General features: G+C 37.7%; 1 protein-coding gene across 3 annotated transcripts; it reads left to right on the top strand.

The window, feature by feature from the left end:
- The first annotated feature begins 6 nt into the window (after positions 1-6).
- On the top strand, positions 7-22658 carry Zcrb1 (zinc finger CCHC-type and RNA binding motif containing 1). Of its 3 annotated transcripts, XM_074083173.1 has the most exons (9): positions 7-197; positions 1285-1370; positions 4217-4245; positions 10798-10909; positions 11214-11321; positions 14697-14809; positions 14908-14983; positions 15849-15995; positions 16162-22658. In XM_074083173.1, the coding sequence occupies exons 2-8, from the start codon at positions 1287-1289 to the stop codon at positions 15978-15980; spliced, it is 654 nt and encodes a 217-aa protein (XP_073939274.1). In that variant the 5' UTR covers positions 7-197; positions 1285-1286; the 3' UTR covers positions 15981-15995; positions 16162-22658. The 3 variants fall into 3 exon arrangements, with proteins under 3 accessions (XP_073939274.1, XP_020025356.2, XP_073939275.1); XM_020169767.2 differs by lacking the exon at positions 16162-22658 and having other exon boundaries at positions 8-197; positions 15849-16038; XM_074083174.1 differs by lacking the exons at positions 7-197; positions 4217-4245; positions 16162-22658 and having other exon boundaries at positions 15849-16038.
- The last annotated feature ends 317 nt before the right edge of the window (positions 22659-22975 follow it).

Below are 22975 nucleotides of genomic sequence, written 5' to 3'. Positions count from 1 at the left end.
CCGCCTCAGTGCCCGGGGTTAAAGGGGATCCGGGAAGACGGCTGCTGCTGTTGCTGCGGCTTACCGGTCTGTGCTTTTGATCTGTGCCGGACCGGTGATGCCGATGCTGCAGTTAGGGACGAGGAAAAATTGGGGTTGAGCCCCAGCCGAGCCGCGGACTCGCGCTCTTCGGTCCCCCGGACCCGCCCCACCTGAAGGTAAACGCCTGTCCGACTGCGGCCTTTTCCCTTGACCCGGCAGCCCAGAGGATTTGCCCCCTCTTCACCGCTCCCTCTTTATTCTCCGACGCCGGCCTTTGCCTCCTTCGCATTTCTTACCGCAGTGCCCAATGTATCCACAGTTTCAAAGAGAGACTGTAAAACCATGTTGAGTTCCTGGAGTTTTCGAAGTAATCCCCCAAACACTGATCATCGGGGTGTTTTTCCATCACTTGTCCTTATAATCGGTTGTTTGCTATTCGTGTTAGTCGTAGTCTAACGTTTTGCACGCTTTTTCTGTAGAAAATGTGAACTTGGGACCAGGGTCGTTGCCCAGGTGGTGAGCGCCTGCCTACAAGCGCCAAGACCCCGAGTTCAAACTTCAGTACCGCCAGGGGAAAAAAACCCTAAACTAGGTTAGGTCTGATACAACTTTCACGGGCAGTTCTCTGACTTTGTAAAAGAAGATCTGAAAATTAATTGCGGTTTATATATTTATAAACATGTATGTCGTTATCCCTTCAAAGTTCTGAACCTATTCACGTAATAAAATGCATCATTTCATAATTAGGTATAAATGCACAAAATTAAGGATTGGAAAGAATTTTTATATTTTCAAAATGTTATACTAAATTCTTACCTTAGCATTACTTCAGAGAAAAATATTAAGACTACCAGAAAAGGTAACCAAAGTATTAGCAAAAAAAAAAAAATTTAGTGGCTCAGTATCTCCTGAGGTGGGTGGGCAAGGTAGTCTACATAATTGGAAAGCACTTTCTTGCTCTTGGTCTAGGAAGAGGTTAAGAGTACCCCCTGGGTTTCTCCTCCATCTTTTTAAAGATCCTCCTCTCCATACATACACAAGCAGTCCAGCATTAAAAAGGGTTAAAGACCCTTTAAAGAAGGACAATTAAAAACTTAGTGGTGGCTGGGGAAAGGAATTCCCTAATGCACCCTGCTAACTTCTTAAAATGGAAAGAGGGTGTATAAATCTGCCATAACTGGTGATTGCCAACATTTTGGGTTTTCTTGAAATGAGGAACACCTGCCTTAGATTGCTTATGGACTCATTTGTTTTCCATTTTAGAAATGAGTGGTGGCTTGGCTCCAAGTAAGAGTACAGTGTATGTATCCAACTTGCCCTTCTCCCTTACAAACAATGACTTATACCGGGTAAGTTTTACAATTACTACATATACTGGGTATATGGGTTCTGGGTTCTCTGGTTGTGATGCAGACTATAGCTTAAGCAAATAGTTTTCCTTGGCAATATTCTTAATAGATGCATTATAATGCACTTAAACCATGAAAACCAAAGACATCTATTACGAACATGATTAATTTCCAAAGAGTACTTGCAATGCTTTTATAAAGAACAGCAATTTCTTTTATAAACGTAAAAGATACCCAGGCTTGATGGTTCACAACTATAATCCCAGCACTTGAGACTGTTCTAAAGTTCAAGGCCAACCTGAGCTACATCACAAGATTCTGTCTCAAAAAAAAAAAAAAAATCCAACACCTGTGATACAACTAGCATAATGAAATGGGTGCATTTTGCAGTGGGTTAGTCTTTCCTATTTGCTTACTTGACTTTTGAACATTAATGGGGTGGAGGTTTTGGAGGAAAAGTCTAAGGAGAGCAAACAGATCCCTTCCCTAACGGTCAGGTTCTGAAAGTATATCTTTACATTCTACAGTAAACTTACATACTTGGTTCACATATTTTACATAGAAGCTAACAGTTTAATATATTTTGTTTTCAGTTCAGAATAAGAGTGATTGAGGTGAGGGAAAAAAATACCTTCCAACATATTCTTTCACATCTTTACCTAACAGAACAAAATTTCATACTCCCACCTGTCCTGCAGATGGGTGGCTGAGAGAGACTGGGTAAAAAGATATGAATCCTATTTTCAAGTTTATTCTCTTTGCTCCTTTTGGTAGATATGGAAAGATTCTGCATATGCTCTACATAGTACTTGATTAATTAAGTTAGCTTGAGTTTGAAAGAACAGACAAAAATAGCAGTTTCTGTCAAAATAGAGACATAAGCAGAATGCAATGTCCTGTAATCCTGCTCAAGAGGCAGGAGGATCAAAAGTTTGAGGCCAGCCCAGGCAAGGACGCTATTTCAAAAAAAAAAAAAGAAACAAAAGGTCTGTGGCTTAAGTGGCAGAGCACTTGCCTTCCAATCATGAGGCCCTGGGTTCAAACCCCAGTACCACGTCCTTTTCACCACCACCCCCCAAAAAATAAGAGATCTAATGTATTGAATGCTGAGCACCAGTAAATGTAAAAGACCTATCAATGAACAAAAAGATACAGTATAGCAAGAGAAACAATGCAAAAAACAAAAGTAAATTAAGCTGGGCGTTATGGATCATTGCTATAATCCCAGCACTGGGAGACTGAGCTGGGAAGATCATGAGTTCAAGGACAACATGGGCTACATAGTAAAACCCTATTCCAAAATAAATTGATTAAAATTTGTTTTTAAAAATGTAAAAATATGAAAAAAGTCAAATTAAGCTATTCATGGTTCCCTGTAATTCCAGCAATTGGGAGGCTGAGGCAGGAGTATCACTTCAGCTGAGGAGGTTGAAACCAGCCTGGGCAACATAGTGATACTGTGTCTCAAAAACAAAAGCCCTCAAAATTATATGTTAGATACTAAGGATGTGCTAAGGGGAAAAAGTAAAGCAGAAAATGGTGAAATTTTAGTTAAGGTGGTCAGAAATGCCCTGAAAAGGTGATTTGGATAAAAATCTTGAAGCAAGTAAACCACAGATGTCTAGAGGACAAGCATTTCAGAAGAAGAAGGGCAATTGAGGTAATCCCACTCTAGGGATGCCTGACAAGCCTGGTGAAGACTGGCTACACTCTTGAGTGAAATGAGAAGCCATTAGAAAGTGTTACGTAGGCAGGGGGGAGAAATGAACCAAACCTTGTATGCACATATGAATAATAAAAGAAAAATGAAAAAAAAAAAAAGCAAGTGTTACGTAGAAAAATGTACTGGTCCTCTGAATCCAGTGTTGCTAACACCAAAGTCCAGTGCATTGGACTTTGCATTGCAGCATTGTGCAAGTAATCTTAGAACTCAAAATTTTATGATTATTGTTTGCATGTATTAGCATATTCTAAAAGACTTAATATCTAATAAAACTCATAATAGATAACAATGTAATATAGTTAATAAGACTTATTATATAACAAATAGGAGTTAAAAGTGTGTAGGTGCTGAAACTAGCAGAAGATGAAATTAGGGTGAAGATGTAGAAATAAAGTAATGGTTGTCAGAGTGTGGTATAGTATGCATGATCCTTCTGCCTCATCCTCCTGAATGCTGGGATTATAAATGAACACCACCATGCCCAAGTAGAAGTGGGTTTCTCATTGTAGGTTTTTTGTTTCATAAGCAGTCAGTCATCTTAGGATTGTTTAGACCATGGGTGTGGAAAAGGAATAGTACTATTCACAGCATTGATATTTTGAAGCACAGAGTTAGGCTGGAGCAGTGATAGTTGTTAGCAGTTGATAGTTGTCTTTGATATACCACAGGAACACAGCTGCTTCCATGCGTGTGCTCCAAACTCACAGTGCTCTTGCCTCATCCACCCCCAAGTGTAGAAAATATTCTTGTAGACTGAAGGCGATTTTTTTTTTTTTATGATACTGGGATTTGAACAAAGGGCCTTATACTTGCTAAGCAGGTGTTCTACCACTTGAGGCACACTATGAGCCCATAGTTTTTTCATAAAAATATAATAATTTGGTTAGTATGTATGACCTGAAATTTTAATTTTTTAATTTTAAAGTTTTTATCAATATTTTAAATTACAAATTATGCTAAGTGTGGTAATATACAGTAGCACTTGGAAGGCTGAGAAAGAGGATCAGAAGTTCAAGTCCAGCCTGGTCTGCATAACAAGCTGGAGTCTAGCCTGAGCTATATAGCAAGACTGTATAAAAAAACAAAAATAAATCAATATAAATAAATATGTTTTTTGTTTCAGATATTTTCCAAGTATGGCAAAGTTGTGAAGTAAGTACTCATATTACAAGATACTTGATATAAAAAAGAACAAAATACTATGAACATTTGACATGTATTTCATTTGTTTGTCTATGTACATAAACAACGATTTTTAGGACTTTATAGGTGCAATTTTGTTTTTAATTTGATATTATACCTGTTTACAAATAGCTTTCCATGTACCATAACGATTTAGTGGTTTTTAGTATTAGCTTATATATCATAATTTATTTAAACAACCTTTGGAACTTCTTACCATATTGCTGAAACTAATTTTGTTATCCAATATGAGACGTAAAGACTCAGTAGGTGTCGTGGTGTGCACCTATGAATAACTCCAGCACTCCAGAGGTGGAGGCAAAAGAAAGTAAAGACTGAGTAAACAAATACTTTGGTTACTAGAAAGTGTTTTATCAAGTATATTGTAAATGTGTTGCCGTTTATCAAAGAGTATAAAAATACTTCAATGCATCTGACTTGCAGAGTGCTTATGAGACTTATAGAGGCTTAGAGATAACTGGAAACATACAAAAATGGTAATAGATGATAATTTCATTTGGGGCTGAGAGTAAGGGTGAAAACAATTTTGAGGTTGTCATTTAGTTTACTGTTTTAAAGCAAGCAAGTATATTAAGGAGCAAAAAAGTAAAAATGTCATTTTGCTTCATATATTCTGATATAAATTTAAAATCCCCAAAATTTGGCTGGTGGAATGGCATAAGTGGTAGAGCACATGCTTAGCAAGCACAAGGCCCTATGTTCAAGCCCTGGTACCACCCAAAAAAGTGGGAGGAGTCCCAAAAATAGAGAGCATATTTATTTTGATTAGTTATTTTCTTTTAGCTTTAAACAATTGAAGTTTACATTTGAGATTGTTATTTACATCTTGAGATTGATAACTACTTTTTAAATTAATTTACTATTAACAAATCATTATTGAAAATGCATCTGGCTTACTTTTTGGCCATACAGAGTTTTGAATAGTCATCATCAATCAAAACAATAGTAATAGCCAGGAGCTGGTGGCTCACACCTGTAATCCTAGCTATTCAGGAGGCAGAGATCAAGAGGATTGTGGTATGAAGCCAGCTCGGGCAAATAGTTTGAGAAACGCTATCTTGAAAAAAACCTATCACAAAAAAATTTGGGCAGGTTGAGTGGCTCAAGGCCCTGAGTTCAAACCCTAAGACCTCAAAAAAAAAAAAGTGATGATTTGTAACAGATACGCATATGTGTATGCTAGACATTTTTCTCACCTATAGTATCTCATTTAATTCTCACAACTGCCTTTTAAGGTAGCTGTTATTATCCTGATAGTCTAAATGATTAAACTAAAGCACACAGCAAAGCTAAGGTTATATTTCTAGTTAATCATGGAGACAAGATTTGGATCCAGCAGCCTGATAACAGACTTAAAAACATACCATTACCTTTTCTTGGATTTTTTTTTTTTTTTTGCCTCTCTGCCAAAGTACCTGAATGAATCTCCATACAAATATATAATTATAAACCAAGAGAATGCTATGAAGTTAAAGACGCAAAGGACCTGATCTACACAATTTGGGAAGGCTTACTTAGGTCAGTGTCCTTTGAAACCTAAAGCCTAAGTAAGAGTTCAAAATGCAAAAAAAAAAAAGAGAGGAACATGTCAGGTATAAGAAATAGCTTGTGCACAGGCCCTGTGGCAAGAGAAAATAAAATGAAATCAAGAAACACAAAGGCCAGTGTAACTGGAAGTGCATGAGTCAGCAAGAAGGAGAAAGCACAGTATGGTTCCAGACATGGAAGCAGGTCTTGCTTGTTGCCCATGTTCTTTTGTGGTGTTGAGGATTTAACCTAGATCCTTACACATGCTAAATGTCCACTTTATCACTGAGTTCATCCCCATGCCCTAAAATTATTTCAAGCTTATTCTGGCTTCAGTGTGTAGAAATTAGATTGGAAGTGCCTAGAGGAAAAAAAAAATCAAAATAGAGTAGCATTGGTTCCAGGCACTTAAAATGGAGTCAGAAAGCTATTGTTAATCAGGTTTCAGACATCTCTACAGCTGGTCATTTATACTGAGCTGCACCTGTGCCATCCTCACCTCCCATGAGTTGGCCTTTGAAGCATTGTTAACCTCTGTTCATCTTCTTTCTGTACAGTGGCCCCTACCTAAAACTACCCAGAGACATTTTTTCCCTGTTGTAGGTGGTGGTTATGGTTGAGATAAGGTCTGCCTTTATGCCAGGCTTGCCCTAGAACACAAATTCAGGGAGACCAATCTGAAACCTAATTGTATCCAGGAAAGAAATGTAGAATAAGATGATGCAAGTAGAGAGGAAGAAGCTGGTCAGATTTGAGAGATTGTTAGTAAGTAAGTAGGTTGTTCTAGTGATACACTTGTTTTGTACATAAGGGCTGGATGAGCAAGAAAGAAGTGTTAAGGATGACAGAAATTCTAGTAATTGTGACTGCTTCATATTACGTGGTTAAACGAGTATGTTATCTTATATCAGGAAATGCTGCTACTCTACCCCTTGCCACATATCAGAAACCTGGAAGTCATCATAGATTTGTCCTTTTAAATCCTTGGTATAATTTCTTTTTCCTATTACCATAAAGAAGTATAATTGGTTTACAGGTCTGTCTCCATCACTAGACCATAAACTTTTTCGTGAGGGTAACTTGTACTCCTGTCTTCACTGTAGTGTTCATTGTTGGGGCTTGAAGTTAGTAGAGTAACTAACAATACTCAAATAAATAAATATATAGGTGCACTCTCTTCATTTGTTTTGTTTGTTTGTGGTACTGGAAATCAAACCAGAGCCTTGTGCATGCTAGGCAACACTCAAACACTGAGGTACATTCCTAGACCTAGGTGTACTCTTGAGAAGTTACTTTTCTCATTTCTTTTTTCTCAACATACTGAGCTAAGCACATGCAGGTTACAGAGACAGCACTAAAGGAGTTTATTCAAACAGGCAAGATGGGGCATTGTTACATATAAACAAATAATTCAGGAGACTCTAACAGAAAGGAGAAGAAATTATTTCCATTCAAAGATATAAGGGAACTAACACATGATCCTAGACCCTGAATAAAGGCCACAAAAAAAGTATTGAATTTTTGGGGGGGTGGGCAGTACTGGGGTTTGAAATCAGGGCCTTGCCCTTACCAGACAGGAGCTCTTTCACTTGAGTCACCCCAGCCCAAGGCAATTAATTTTTTATGTGTTTGGGGGGGCAGGGGCGGGAACTGATTTGAACTGAGGGCTTCACACATACAAAGCAGGTGCTCTACTGCTTGAGCCACACCTCCAGTCCATTTTGTTCTTGTTTTGGAGATGGGCTCTTGCAAACTCTTTGCCCAGGCTGGCCTCAACCACTATCCTCCTGATCTCAGCCTCCCAAGTAGCTAGGATTACAGGTGTGAGCCACTGACACCCAGCCCAAGGCAAATTTTACTAGGCAAAGATTAAGAAGTGAAAGGAGTAAAAGACTTCCAGAGACACCAGTTCGGGGAAGTATAATCCATTTTATATGAACATTAAGTGACTTGACCTCATGGTTTATTCTTTTGTAGGAGGGAGAGCTATGAATTTAGGGCCTTGAGCTTCCTATACAGGCCCCCAGCCACTAGATCTCATAGTTTGTGAGTAGGAAGGAGTAGTGAAAAATGAGGTAGGAGCCAAGTCAGAAAGCATATTGATTTGTGGGGGGAGGGGGTGTATGAGGGGGAATAGGTAATTTAAGGAACCAAAGATTAACTCTGGTGTGGTGGTGTGTGTCTGTAATACCACCAAGTTTGAGGCCATCCTGGGCTCCATGAGGGGACCCCCAACTCCAAAAAAAAATTTTTTTTTGAGCAAAGGAATGGTGTTGGTCTATGTAATTATTATGTGGAAAACTCACTATAGTATACAAGAGAATTAACATGAAGGAATCAATAAGAATAAACAGTTGAAAGAGTAATCACCACCATAGATAAGAAAAAAGCAGGAAGAAAAAAGAGGACAACTGAGAGGTCATTAACAAAGGATGTCATGGAACGCTAGCACTTCTGAAATAGCTTTTTTTTTTTTCTTTTGCAGTGCTAGTTAAGCAAACACTGCCATTCAGCTACATCCCTGAAATGGCACTTGAAAGAAAAAAAAAAGAAAATATTTATGACCTTAAACTGACCTTCATAAATATGAAAATTCCAAAAAGTTAAAGCAACTGCACATCCTCACTCAGTACTGTGGTGATTTTGAAGAAAACCAGTCTAAATTTCAGCCTTTGTCAACTTCTTGACTTTTCTTCTTTTCTAAGCCCATTAAATAAATAGATACTCTGCATAAAAAGAAAAATTCTCATTTATTTTAAACTTAATCGCAAGGACTAAGGATGGAGGAAGAAAAAGATTAGGAAGTTAATCAGTTAACAGCTGAGACCAAACCAACAAAAGATTATTTTACAGCCCAGTACAGTGGCATGCCTATCCCATTCCTGAGGCAGGGGGATCTCAAGGTCCAGGCCAGCCTGGGTTACACAGCAAGGCCCTGCATTAAAAGACGAAGGAAAAGGCTTATTCACCTTACGTTGAAACCTCGACTTAAATCACATTTTAAGAGGCCACCATGATCTATTTTCATAAAAATTTTCTGACTTTACCCCAACCAGTTGAGCTACATCCCTGGTCCTTTTTTAGCTTACTTTAGAACATTTGTAAAGAATATAACCACCCTCCTCCATCATTTTTTTCTTACTTTTTATATGATGTTTTGTATTGTATTTTACTGGCACATATACGTCATAAATGATGTATCCTTTTCAGAGTATCACCTGGAGACATGCAAATCCCATCTGTCTCTCACTAGTGATAGTATTAATCACTCAGTCAAGGTATTACCTAGCTTCCCCACTGTATGCTTCATTTTCCCTTTGCAATTAATTTGCAGTCAGTGGGAGACATTCTAAGTCAATGCAAATGCCCTGCTCCACATAATTTCATTTTAGATTTAACATGATGGTTCTTACCTGATCCAGTCTTTACCAGGTGGTTAGAAAATTGTGATTTTCCAGCTCCCGTGCTCACATTACATTTACCAGTAGTCCCTAGGCATTCTACTGTAAGCAGGCACTCACTTTTCTTCCCAACTTATTTATTATTGGTATATACTTATGAATTCTTTCTCTTTCTGTCTTTTGTAATTCATTACTGAGCTTAATTATTTTGATACTTAAATTGTCCTGTATTTGATCCATGGTCCGCCCTTCCAACTGGCTTCTTTATTTACTTTTTTAAATAATAAGTTTCAATCTCTTACCTTCCTGACCTGTTCTAGTTTTGGAATTAACCCTTCTTCAAAGAGCTCTGTTGAACACTGTTCTTAAACTATACTAAATGATGGCCAGGCATTGGTGGCTCATGCCTGTAATCTTAACTACTCAGGAGACAGAGATCAGGAGGATTGAGTTTCAAAACCAGCCCAGGCGAATAGTCATGAGACCCTATCTCAAGAAAAAAAAAAAAAGTCACAAAAAAGGACTGGCAGAGTGGGCTCAAGCAGTTGAGCGCCTGCCTAGCAAGTATGAGGCCCTGAATTCAAATCCCAGGGTCCCCCTCCAAAAAAAAAAACCTAAATGAATGGGTTAGCAAGGACCTCGGGGACTAGGGATGATTGAGGGGAAGGAGAAAGCAAGCTCTGCTCTCATTACTGTTCTGTCACTTGGGTACATTGGGTGGTAGGGCTAAGAACCACTGAACTGGAAATTCCTTAAAAGAAGAACAAATACGCTATATAGTAGATGTGTTTTATATTTATATATGAAAATAAAAGAATGAAACCTGTTGAAATTGTTCTAAAAGAAAGGGAGGGGAAAGAGGTAGAACGATGGAGGGGGTAAATCTAACTAAGATATTGTAAGCACATATGTAAATATTATAATGTATTCCCCTGTACAATTATTACATGCTAATACAATTTTTTAAATTATAATATTCTAAATCTAATATTCTATAATAATTTTTTAAATTATAATATACTTACTTAGGAAAGTAAGTATACTTACTGTGTAAAAGAGAATTCCTCAGCTTTGTTTGGGGTGTTTTTGCAGGGTGAGGGAGTTAGTAGAGAGGATTATGCTTCTTCAAGATTCCATTCTCCCTGACACCTCTTGATGTCACCTTTCAAGCTCTGATTAACTCCTTATCGCAGCCGTGCTCATTTTATTAAGTCAGTATCACTTTCTCTTTTTTTTTTCTTTCTTTTTTTTAGCAGTGTCTGAGATGGAACCTAGGGCCTTGTGCATGCTAGACAAGCACTTTATCACTGAGATACATCCCCTCCATTCTTCTTGGTATTTCATGACTTTGAAGAGATACCCTGTTATTTAAATATACTAATTTCTCACACTTTGTAAGTGTTTTATTTAATCCCTTTTTTTAAAAACTTGAGTTTCACTGGCACCAATGGGATAGACCCTGAGTTCAAACCCCAATACTGCACATAAATAAATACTTGAGTTTCTCAAGGAGTTACTAATATCTATTTTATTTCTGCTTCATTTTTAACTGGCTCTTTGCTTATGCTTTAAGGGTTACTATAATGAAGGACAAAGATACTAGGAAAAGTAAAGGAGTTGCATTTATTTTATTTTTGGATAAAGACTCTGCACTTAACTGCACAAGAGCAATAAACAATAGACAGGTAAGCCATTCATTCTCATCAGGGTTTTTAACCTAAAAGTCTTTGTACTCATCAAGGCTAAAAAAAATGTGGGGATATAGTGATGGTCATGGGGAAAAAGATATCAAAGTTGCATGGGTTCCCAAAATACTGGTAGAATCTAAGAAAGAAAAATATCACAGGATACAATTTATCACATGTATGTGGAGGCAATTGCTAAAATAATCCAAAAAATAAAACGGAATTTGAGGAAGTAGGATCAAATGACTAGTTTGGAGTTTCAGTGCAATATATTCCTCTGCATTTACTTTTTTTCTTGATTTAGTTATTTGGTAGAGTGATAAAGGCAAGCATTGCTATTGACAATGGAAGAGCAGCTGAGTTCATCCGAAGGCGAAACTACTTCGATAAGTCTAAGTGTTATGAATGTGGGGTAAGTGAACCCAAAAGATACTGAACTCTTTCATAACTTAAGATATTTTCCACATCAGTCTGTGGGTGTTCAACCAAAATTTCTGGCTGGCTAAAATCAGGTTGTAAAAGTTGTTTTACTTAGAGACTAAATTTCATTGAAATGTAGTATCTAAAGATAAACTGGTTTCAGTACTACAGAATGATACTTTCTCCAAATTCTAAATCTTTGAGATCATTTTCTAAGAAGTCTTATAATAATTATTTATCTAATTGTCTTGAAAAATTTTAGTAACTCATAAATTTTTGTTAATAAAATATTGGTTCTATGTTTTTATAGAACCATAAATTCTATTATACTTACCAGTGTTTAAGCTTAACAGTTTAGTGCCAACATTATCATATGACACATCTATAAGATGTTTTCTTTGGAATTTTTGTTGTTGAGAAGGGGTCTGGCTTTGATACCCAGGCTAGTCTCAAACTTGTGAGTTCAAGTGGTCCATCTCCACAAGTAGCTGAGACTACAGATATGCACCACCACATCTGGCTGTTTTGATTTTTTTTCTGTTAGTAATACTAATGTTTTGCAACTGAACTATCCCCACATTTTACCTAATTTTCCTCATGATCTACTGAGCCATTCAAAGTCTTGGTGATTATAAAAGAGACACAAGCCAGGCGTCGTAGCACAATCTGTAATCCCAGCACTCCAGAGGCTGAAGCAGGAGGATCAGGAATTCGAGGCCAGTCTCGGCTACATTTCAAGACCCTATCACAAAAAAACAAAAAAAATGAAGATTCAAAATGATACACAGCCATAAAAGTATTTTGTGCAAGACCCATAATGGTACCAAAAGAATTTCAGTCTGGGTCTTATAGTCATCAGTTTCTAAAATGCCTAGATAAAATACTTAAATTAGGTCCAGAGGTATTAATGGAGAGCTGGAGAGAAAATTACTGAGAGACATTTTTCTAGCTACAAAATCATATGGAAGATACAAGGAAATGACTTGTCATCCTTACCCAGTTGCCAATTCCTACTCCCCTTCCCCACCAAAAAAGAAATATAGGCAGAAAAATGGGTAGGTGAATAGAAGGAGGAAGCAAGCAATGACATGGATACACACTAATTCTGTCAAATTCTATGACTGTAAACCCTGATAAGTGAGTGTTTTGAAACTGTTTCAGAGTCTTATATTTTGTATAAAAAGAAGTGCTGGTCAGACATGTTGGTGTAATCCCAGCATTTAGGAGGCTGAGGGAGGATTGTGAGTTTGAGGACAGCCTGGGCTATATAGTGAAACCCTGTCTCAGGAAACCAATAAATAGATAAATAATAAACTTTTTTAAAAGGAGGAGACAGGGTAGTTAGGTTCAAATTAGAATGTGCCCTCATTTCCTATATTTAAAGTAGATATTAAATTATCTGAGAAATTAAGTCAGGTGCCCATGGGTCACACCTGTAATCCTAGCTTCTCAGAAGGCAAAGATCAGGAGGATCAAGGCTAAAGCCAGCCCAGGCAAATAGTCCCGAGAGACCCTATCTCAAAAAAGGTCTGACAGAGTGGCTCAAGGTGTAGGCCCTGAGTTCAAACCCCTGTACTGCAAAAAGAAAAAAAAACTTATCTGAGAAACTCTAGATAAATCTGTAATGTATTCCTTTGGTTTTATGGATCCAAAAATTTATTATGTTATACTGTGTACATTTTTATAATTCTTTTAAGTTCGCCGCCCCCCCCCCCCCAAATCTGTTTACTTTATTCTCTTTTTCCCAGTTATTTCACCATTAAACATTTTTTTATATGGGATGCCTCTTTTGGTATACCATTATTCTAAAAGACAGTTTGGGAAATGCTTCTCTTAAGAACATTCTCTATGCAGCTCAGTAACAGTAAATAACACCTCTGGGAGTCAGTAATGTCCCAACATAAAGTACATAGTCTACTTCAGGCTTTCTCAGTATACTTGAAAAGCATGAGTTTTCTTCTGTTCTAATCTTGGCTCAGTCTCCCTCACACAACAGTTTAACTCGTGTGCCTTAAACATATTTTAGTGAGCTAATGTACACATAGTTCAGAGTTCTTATGTCTTACAACTCAGTGTTCTAGCTAATTATGAATAATAGTCTAGTCCAGTCAGTCAAATAGGATTATAAATACATGGACTTTGTGTGTGTGCAATACCAACCACCGAGATACATCCACAGTCTCCAATAATGTAATTTAAAATGTTAAGCTACATTGAAAAGGCTGGTGTACATTTGTAATCCCAGCGTTTGGGAGGCTGAGGATATCGTTCAGGGTCAGCCTAGGATACATAGCAAACCGTGTCTCAACAAAACAAAAAAAGTGTGTGTATGTATGAAACAGGTAAAACTTAATGTCTTTTACTCAACTCAAATTATGTCCAAAATAATACCATTTGAATATGGGTTTTGTTTTGCAGTAGTAAGAATTGAACCCTGGGCCTTGCTCATACTAGGAAAGCTCTACTGCTGAGCTACATCCCCAGACTCCACTTCTTTTTAAAGTAGAATGTTAAGGCAGGTGAGGTGTCTCACATTTATAATCTTAGCTACTTGGGAGGCAGAGATCGGGAGGATCGAGGTTCAAGGCTGCCAGCTTGGGCAGAAGGTTTGCAAGACCCCATCTCAGTCAGTGGCTGGGCACTGTGGTGTACACCTGTTATCCCAGCTACACAGGGAAGCACAAGAAGGATTGTGGTCTAGGCCAGAGCATAAAGTGGAACTCTATCTCAAAAATAACCATCACTGGGCTGGTGGAGTGATTCAAGTGGTAGAGCACCTGCTGAGCAAGCATGAGGCCCTGGGTTCAAACCCAGTGCCGAAAAATAAACAAGCAAAGAAAGAAAGAAAGAAATTGTAAAAACCATCACAGAAAGGGTTGGTAAAATGGCTCAAGTGGCAGAGGAGCTGCCTAGCAGGCATGAGACCCTGAATTCAACCCCCTGTACTACTACCAAAAAAAAAAGTTAAGCAACATCTTGAAGTTAGTAGTTTTATACCCACTTTATCAAATAATAAGTTAGAAATTTTACATTTAGGATAGATGATTCATTTAGATTTTGAACTGTCTTATATCTTGAAACTTGAGATTTAAAGTGTTTGAGGGGAAAATGTGTATTTTACTTTTAGAGAAACTGCTAAAATACTCCCTAAATTATTAAAGTAGCTTGTTTGGAATTACATCACAGATTCTTCCTTCAAAGTATTAAAAGTAATGGGTTTTATCATTAATTTCCTTTGTATATTCCCAGTACGATAATATTCTTTTTTTTTAATTCTGAAACTGTTTAGTTGTAGAGTACCAAGCTAGTTTCTGTTAATAGCAACAAGTATGGTATTTTTCCTTTCTTTTCTAATATGAAACCAAAGGAAAGTGGACATTTGAGTTATGCCTGTCCTAAAAATATGCTTGGAGAACGTGAACCTCCAAAGAAGAAAGAAAAAAAGAAAAAAAAGAAAGTTCCTGAACCAGAAGAAGAAATGTATGTATACCTATTCTTACTAAATTCCTTAATGTGCTGCTTTTACCTTTTTACTACTATTAGATTACATTCGGAATTTTTTTTCTTGAATGATTTAGTGAAGCAGTAGAAGAAAGTGAAGACGAAGGTGAAGATCCTGCTCTTGACAGTCTCAGTCAGGCCATAGCATTCCAGGTACCAGATTATTCTTTTAAATGGTTCTGGGGCTGGGGATGATGGCTCAAGTGGCAGAGCACTTGCCTAGCATGGGTTCAATCCCCAGCCCTACAAAAAACAGACAAAAAAGAATGTGGCTTTATCTGATATTTAATGTTCTAAGGGATTTTTACTGGGCACAGTGACCCACTTGAGAGACTAAAATGGGAGGGTCATTTGAACCTAGAAGTTCAAGACTAGCTTGGGCAGTATAGCTTGAGAGTTAGAAATAGCCAGGCATGGTAGTACACACCTGTAATCCTAATACTCAGGAGGCTGAGGCAGGAGGATCACAAGTTCAATGCCAGCCTGGGCTATATAGTGAAACATGTATAAAAAGAAAGCTTAAAAATTAAAATGAGAAAGATAAAAGGTGTCGTGGTATAATTGCCTTGGGTTAAAGTTTTTTTATATTCCTTGCTTTCTTTACTGGTATTTCATCATGATCACCTCTGTCTATTGTTCATGTCTCAAGTCTGAGGCAGGAAGCAGTTTCTCTAAGTCTTTGTGTGAGTGAAAAATTTCCATTTGCTTTTTCTGGGTTTTAAAGGTCTCACAACACTTTTAATGTGAATCTGTTTTTGTTACAGAATTGAGCAGAACTGTTCACTTGGTTAAAGTGAGTTTAGCTCAACTTAAAAGACATTTTAGAAATTGCCTAGGATGGTTTTGAGCAATGCTATGACTGGGACAAAATATGGGGATTAGGGGAATATCTGACCTTCTGCATGGCCTGGGAGGGTGGGAAGTAAGTTGCATTTGTGTTGTGTTTTTGCCATGGTTGAATTAATGCACCATAAATAACACTGGCTTTATTTTGTTTGTTTTCCGAATTACATTATAGCAAGCCAAAATTGAAGAAGAACAAAACAAATGGAAACCTAGTGCAGGGGGTCCCTCAACATCAGATGATTCAAGACGCCCACGGATAAAGAAGAGTGCTTACTTCAGTGATGAGGAAGAACTTAGTGATTAAAGTTGTATTTATTATGTAAATATTCTTAAAATAAAAAAATCTTGGAGTACAAAGTTCAGTTGGGGAATAAAGATTACTTTAGTACTTGAACACAGGCACATTTAATAACATAGTTTTTTACTACAAAATAATAGGAAATTTTTTAATATTTTTAAAGTGTCTTATTTCTGTCTTGCCTTAGCACAACACAAGTTGAACATCCGTAATCTGACAATGCAAAGTCTAAAATGTTCCATTATCCAACACTTTGAGCCACCAGCATGATGCCTCAAGTGGGAATGCTATACTGTGAGACTTCGTTTCATGCACACAGAAAATTACCTCAAGGTATATGTGCACAGTATGTATGAAACATAAGTGAATCTCATGTTTAGAATTCAATCTCATACCCCAAAACACCTCATGTATATAGAAATATTCCAAACCTCATGTATATAGAAATATTCCAAAATCTGAACGACTTCTGAAAATCCAAATTTGTTAGTAATTAATCTTGAAATTTTAAAAATAAGGAAACTCAATACTATGAACTTTCCAAGTAATGGTATTGTTATCCCATAAAAAAAGATAGGTACTAAGATGATGTGAAGCCAGGTGTAGTGGCAAATGTCTAATCCCAGCACTCAGGAGGCAGACGTAGAAGGATCACAAGTTCAAGGCCAACATGGACTACATAGCAGCTTCCAGGCTACCATAGGCTACATGTGAATTTGACTCCAGGCTGGGCTACATAGCAAGACCATGTTTCTGTAGTAATTGAATAGTTCTTTGTACAAACACCCCATATTACCTTTTTAAGTACTAAAAGCAATAAACGTATTTCCTTTTTTGAAAGGAAGTGAAAGTGTTAACCAGCCCACCAGCATAGAACCTTCCAAATCTCACAGCTAAGTGTAGTGGTACACAGCTATAATCTCAGCTGAGAATCACCAGTTAAGAGGCCAGCTTGTCCTGTACAGTAAGACCCTGTATCAAAAAAAAAACTTCCAAATCTAAAGATGAAAAATCAGACAGAATGATTGAATGTAGTACATTCTAATCAGTAAAATAGTATAAAAAAATTGAACTATTTGCCTAAAAATGTTTTTTTAAATACCTTAAAAACAGTCTGTAATAGAAAATGAGTTATTGGCATAAACAGATTATTTCAAAAGATAGTATGGGTTGGAGGCTTGGCTCAAGCTGTTAGAGGCCCTGCCTCACAAGCAAGAAGCCCTGTGTTCAAACCCCAATACTGCCAAATGAGAAAATAGTGAAAATATTTTTATCATTAGTTACTAATCTATTATAAGCAGTGTAACATTTTTATCTAATTATTTTTAAAAGCCTGTGTCAAAAATGATAGAATACTTGTGGTATTGTAAATTGGCTCATTTCCAAAGGATAATTTAGCATTAAGTGTCAAATATTAAGTGCATTCTATTCTTTGAATCAGAAATTACATTGTTTTGCTGGGTGTCTAGCTCACACCTGTAATCCTGGCTACTCAGGAGGCAGAGATCAGGAGGACGGCAGTTCAAAGCCAGCCCAGGCAAATAGTTTGAGAGACCCTATCTCAAAAAAAACCCTTTGGAAAGGTAAAAGGGGTGGGGACTGGTGGAGTAGCTCAAGGTGTAGGCCCTGAGTTCAAGCCTCAGTACCACAAAAAAAAAAAAAAATTACATTATTTTATTCCACAATTCTCATCAGAAATACAGGTGTTAACCGAGGATGGTGGCACATATCTGTAATCCCAGCACTCAGGAGGCTGAAGTAGGAGAATCATGAGTTTGTGGCCAGCTTGGGCTACATTGCCAGTTATAGGCCGCCCAAGTTATAAAACAAGACCTTATCTCAAAATAAAAAAAATCAATAACAACAAAAAAAACAAGTATTTATATACAAAAATAAATTGTTTTTGGCAGTACTGGGATTTGAATTCAGGGGTTCATACTTGTTAGGCAGATATTCTACCACTTGAGCCACTCCACCCGTCCCCAAAATGTATATTCTTTAAAATTCAAAACAATGTCAACATCAAATAAAAGTATGATGTGTCCAAATGATTATTAGGAAGCATTAAAATATTCCAAATACTTTTAATGATATGAAAAATTCTATATTATTGCACATGATGGAGGTGGGAAGCCCATTACCAAGGTGGTAATTCATTGTGGTCTTTTTGGGGCTAGGGGTGTGGCTCAAGTGGTAAAGAGCTTGCCTAGCTAGTGTAAGGTCCTAAGTTCAAAGCCCAACACTGCAAAATTTTTTAAAAATAGTTTGACAGGCATACCTAGGTTTCTATGGCCATATTACAACTTAAAGCTGTGGACATTGGGTAATTTACTTAACATGAGTTATTTGAAAAGTAAACAAAGTAACAAATATTGTATGATTTCACTTACGTGAGGCACCTAGAACAGAAAATAGTAAATTCAAAGAGGCAGTAAATAGACTAGAGATTGGGGCTGAAAAAGAGGTAGAAAGGAGTTACCATTATGAGTATGAAGTTGCTGCTTTGGATGATGAAAAATTCTGGAAGTGGATGGTGGGGATCCTGCACAATGCTGTGAATGTTCTAAACTGTACACTTAAAAATAGGTAAAATGGTAAAAGTTAAGTATATTTTATCACACACAAAAAAATGTTCAAACAAAAAGTGGTTGGAAATTTTCTGTAAAGAGCAGTTAGACCACCAAGCCACAACCTCTGCACCTGCTGGCATTTCGGGGGTGTAGGGGCAGATACTGTGCAGAACTGGGGTTTGATTTCAGGGCCTCATGCTTGCTTGGCAGAAGCTCTACCACTTCACATGCCCAGCCCTTTTTTGCTTTAGTTATTTGATAGGGTATTGGGATTTTGCCCAGGGCTGGCCTCAGACCTCGATCCTCCTACCTATGTTTCCTGTGTAACTGGAAACAGGCATGTGCCACCACACCCAGCTTACTGGTTAAAATGGGGTGAGGGGGGATCTGACTTTTTGCCTGGCCTCCAAACCATGATCTTCCTCATCTCTATCTCCTGAATAGCTGGAAGTAAGGCCAGGCATCTTTTGTCACTTAACACTGCTTTCCTCTGTACTACCTCAGTTCCCAATAAACTTTCTTCAGAGGGTGGCAGACATGATCACCAGTATCTCTAAAGCTAGGAATCCCAACAAAGAGAACTCTTCTTTCCCGATAGTTCCAGCAAAAGTCTCAAGAAAAGTCTTAATTGGCCAGGTCACAGAACCCCATTCATGGAGATAAGGAATAGGCCAGTCCTGTCTAACCTAGGTAGGCTAAGAATGTTCCTATGGACCCTGTAGGTAGTATCTGTTTTCAGTTTGGAATCAACATGGGTATCTTCAGGTCAAAAGACTTCAGCTTAAAGCCCTCCTTTCATCATAGCCAAAGGCTGAAGACCCCAAAGAACTAATTTCTTGATGATAAAGAATCCTCACGGCCCACAGGCAGGACACATGGAAAGAAGGCAAAAACCTCCTTTAAAAGTCATTTCATAAACACTATTACTTAACAATGTGAGTAACTGCAATCAGAGACCAAACCCTAAGTCCATATAACGAGTTAATCATTGTCAACTTTTTTAAATTTCCTTTTATAAGATCCAAATTTAAGAATACTCATGTACTATTACAAATAGAACCAATTTATAATTTTAGTTAAGAAGTAAGATCTAGTACATAGAAGCCAGCAGACCAAAAACATAATAGCTTTTACAGAAAGTAGGAATGTTCCATTTTTCACAGCACATCTTTCAGATGCAAGGCCTTTTAAAGAAATGACAGGGCTGGGGATGTACCTCCATGTTAGAAAACACATGAGTCCCTGGATTTAATCCCTAGCACTTGGGGGGAAAAGATAGAAGTGATACTGTTTGTTTAATGCTTTAGGAATATATTTAAAACAAGTTAAATACAGGACAGGTTTTTAACAAATTATCTAAAAGATCATTTGTACCACATACTAAGCAGCAGCCACTGTTCTAAACACAGTACAAATAAAAGCTAAAGCCCTTTTAGAGAGGTTCTATTTTATCATTATGTTGATAACAGGACTGAGACATGGAAAGGCAAAGTAATTCACCGAAAGTCACAGCCAGTAAGTGGTACAACGACTTCAGTCCAAACAAACTAGCTCTAGAATCAGTTCACTAAACCACTATGCCATGATGTTTGACAACAAATACATTGCTATAAGCTATATCACTGCCTTATCAAGTAGGAGAAGGTAGATTAAGCTCCATTTAATTTAAGAATAGCAATTTGGCTTAGAACTGTCCCTTTTTAAGTTTTTTGTTAACTGATACATAAAAATAAAATTGTACACATTAACAGGTAATGTGATGTTTCAATGCATGTACACATCCTATAATAATGTTTAAATCAGGTTAAACAGTTCTATCTCCTGTCTTTATGAAGAAAGCTAATGATTTTTATGAGATGGAAATATTCTTCAGAAGAGCTTATTAAAAAAAGAAGAGCTTACAATTTTTGAAGTTAAAAGTTTAGGGGCTGGGAATGTAGTTCAGAGGTAGAATGCTTATGAAGCATGCATAAGGCCCTGGGTTCAATCCCCAGCTATGCAAGAGGCATAGATAGGAGGATCGTGTCTGAGACCAGTCCTAGGTAAAAAACCCAAAACCTTACCTGAAAAATAAAGCAAGGGGCCTATGGCTCAAATAATAGACCATCTGCCTAGCAAGCATGAGGCCCTGAATCCAAACCCCAGTACCATCCAAAACAATTTTTTTCCAACTAATCTCTAGTTGGAAGTTTAAACTCTCTTAAATTTGGGGTCCAAATTTTTTTTTTTTTTTTTTTTTTTTTGCCGTAGTGGTGCTTGAACTCAGGGCTTTCACCTTGAGCCATTCCACCACCCATATTTTTTTTGTGAAGGGCTTTTTTTCGAGATAGGGTCTTGCAAACTATTTGCCTGGGCTGGCTTCAAATTGTGATCCTTCTGCTCTCTGCCACCTGAGTAGCTAGGATTACAGGTGTGAGCCACCAGTACAAGGCCCTTGGAGTCCCAAATTTATCTGTCCAACACTGACTTCCTAATCTTTCAAAGAAGTCTTAATCAAACCCAGGGTCACACACTTGCTAGGCAAGCACTACACCACCAAACTATACCCCCAGACTCTGTGCACTGAATGTTTGTGTCCTCCCAAAATTTAAATGTTGAAGCCCTAATCCCCAGAGTGATGGTAACTGGAAGTGGGACCTCTGGGAGGGAATTAGGTTTAAATGTGGTCTTGCAGTTGGGCCCTGGTGGTTCATGCCTATAATCCTAGCTACTCAGGAGGCAGAGATCAGGAGGAACGTGGTTCAAAGCCAGTCCAAGCAAATAGTTCTCAAGACCCTATCTCAAAAAGATCCCATCACAATAAAGGGCAGGTGGAGTGGCTCAAGGTGTAGGCCGTGAGTTCAAGCCCCAATACTGGGGAAAAAAATAAAAAATTTTATATATGTATATGCATATATATGTATGGTTTCGCTGGTGGGGGGGAAACCTCGATGATGGGATTAGGGACTTGTCATATAAGAGGACAAGAACTTGCTGTCACTGCATGTAAGGATACAGCCAGACAGCACCAGCAGTGAACCAGAAGGAGGGCACTCATAATTCCTGATTTCATGTCCAGCTTCCCAAAACTGTGAGAAATAAATTGCTGTTTAAGCCATCAGTTTATGGAATTGTTACAACACCTTTTGCTGCTTATTCTTGCTTTCTTGCCCTAACTAAAGCTTCCACCACACTAAGCAGAAATGGTGAGGACCAACATTCTTGTCTTACTCCTTTTTTTTTTTTTGCAGTACTGGGGCTTGAACTCAGGGCCTTCACTTTGAGCCACTCCACCAGCCCTGGTTTTGTGAAGGGTTTTCCAGATAGAGTCTCGTGGAACTATTTGCCTGGGCTAGTTTCGAATCACAATCCTCCTGATCTCTGCCTCCTGAGTAGCTAGGATTACAGGCTTGAGCCATTAACTGTGATGACTTACTGTCAATTTTTAGTAGGTTAAAAAAATTTCCTTCTATTCCTAGTTTTTTAAGGAATCCTAAATTTTCTCAACTAATGAATATTCAGTAGCACCCACTGTTAGTTTTTCCGCATCAGTTGAAAGAATCCTTTTCAACTTTTCAGTTGAAAGAATTCTTTTATTCTGATAGTGAATCAATTATACTGTCTTCCTTCAAAAAATCCTTACTTGTTCATGTGTGTTAAGGACTGAATGTGTTCCCCTAAAATTCATGTGTAAACCCTCTAACCCCCAGTGTGGCTGTTACTTGGAGATGAGGCCACTAAGGAAGTAATTAATGGATAAAATCTTCAGGATGAAGGTGATCCCATAGGATTAGTATCCTTATAAGAAGAGACACCAGAGCGCCCCCTTGCTCTCCACACCACAGGGAGATAAAAGGCCTCTATAAGTCTAGAACAGAGAGCCCTCGCCAGAAATCAAGCCCTGCTAGAAACTTTGTTAGGAAAAGTCCAGTTTCCAGAACTATTGAAAGTAAATTTCTGTTACTTAAACAAAATAGTCTCTGGTGTTTTGTTATGGCAGCCGAGCAGACTAATACAAATGTATTGTCTTATTTGTATGTTGGTGGGTTTGGTTTAAGAATTTTGTTAAGTTTACTTTCAGTCTTTTTCTATATTTTTAGCTGTGCCTCTTTGTATGCAAAATATATTTGAGTGCTTTTAAATGGTGTCTGAAATTTTCTGTCTATAATTATAACATTTAGTTCATTTTCAGTTCATACCTAATCAAAGGAGGGAGGGAACCCACAATGGTAATTTGAAAGGGGATATAGAAAGAATTATTAACTATAACAGGGGTTGAGATAATAGGATTGGCTAATAAGCAAATAGAATTCTAATAAATACAGCAGATTAAAAGAAAAAAAAAAGCCACTATTGGCAATGCTGACAATGTCCAAGACAAAGTACACCTTACAACCCTTCCACCTCAGGACAGTGGCTAACCCACTGGTAGACACCAGTGGTAGACACTTT

Source organism: Castor canadensis, chromosome 8 (assembly GCF_047511655.1).
Source record: "Castor canadensis chromosome 8, mCasCan1.hap1v2, whole genome shotgun sequence".
NCBI lineage: Eukaryota > Metazoa > Chordata > Mammalia > Rodentia > Castoridae > Castor > Castor canadensis.
The sequence above is the reverse complement of the archived record's forward strand: the minus strand, read 5'-3'. Positions and strand labels throughout refer to the sequence as shown.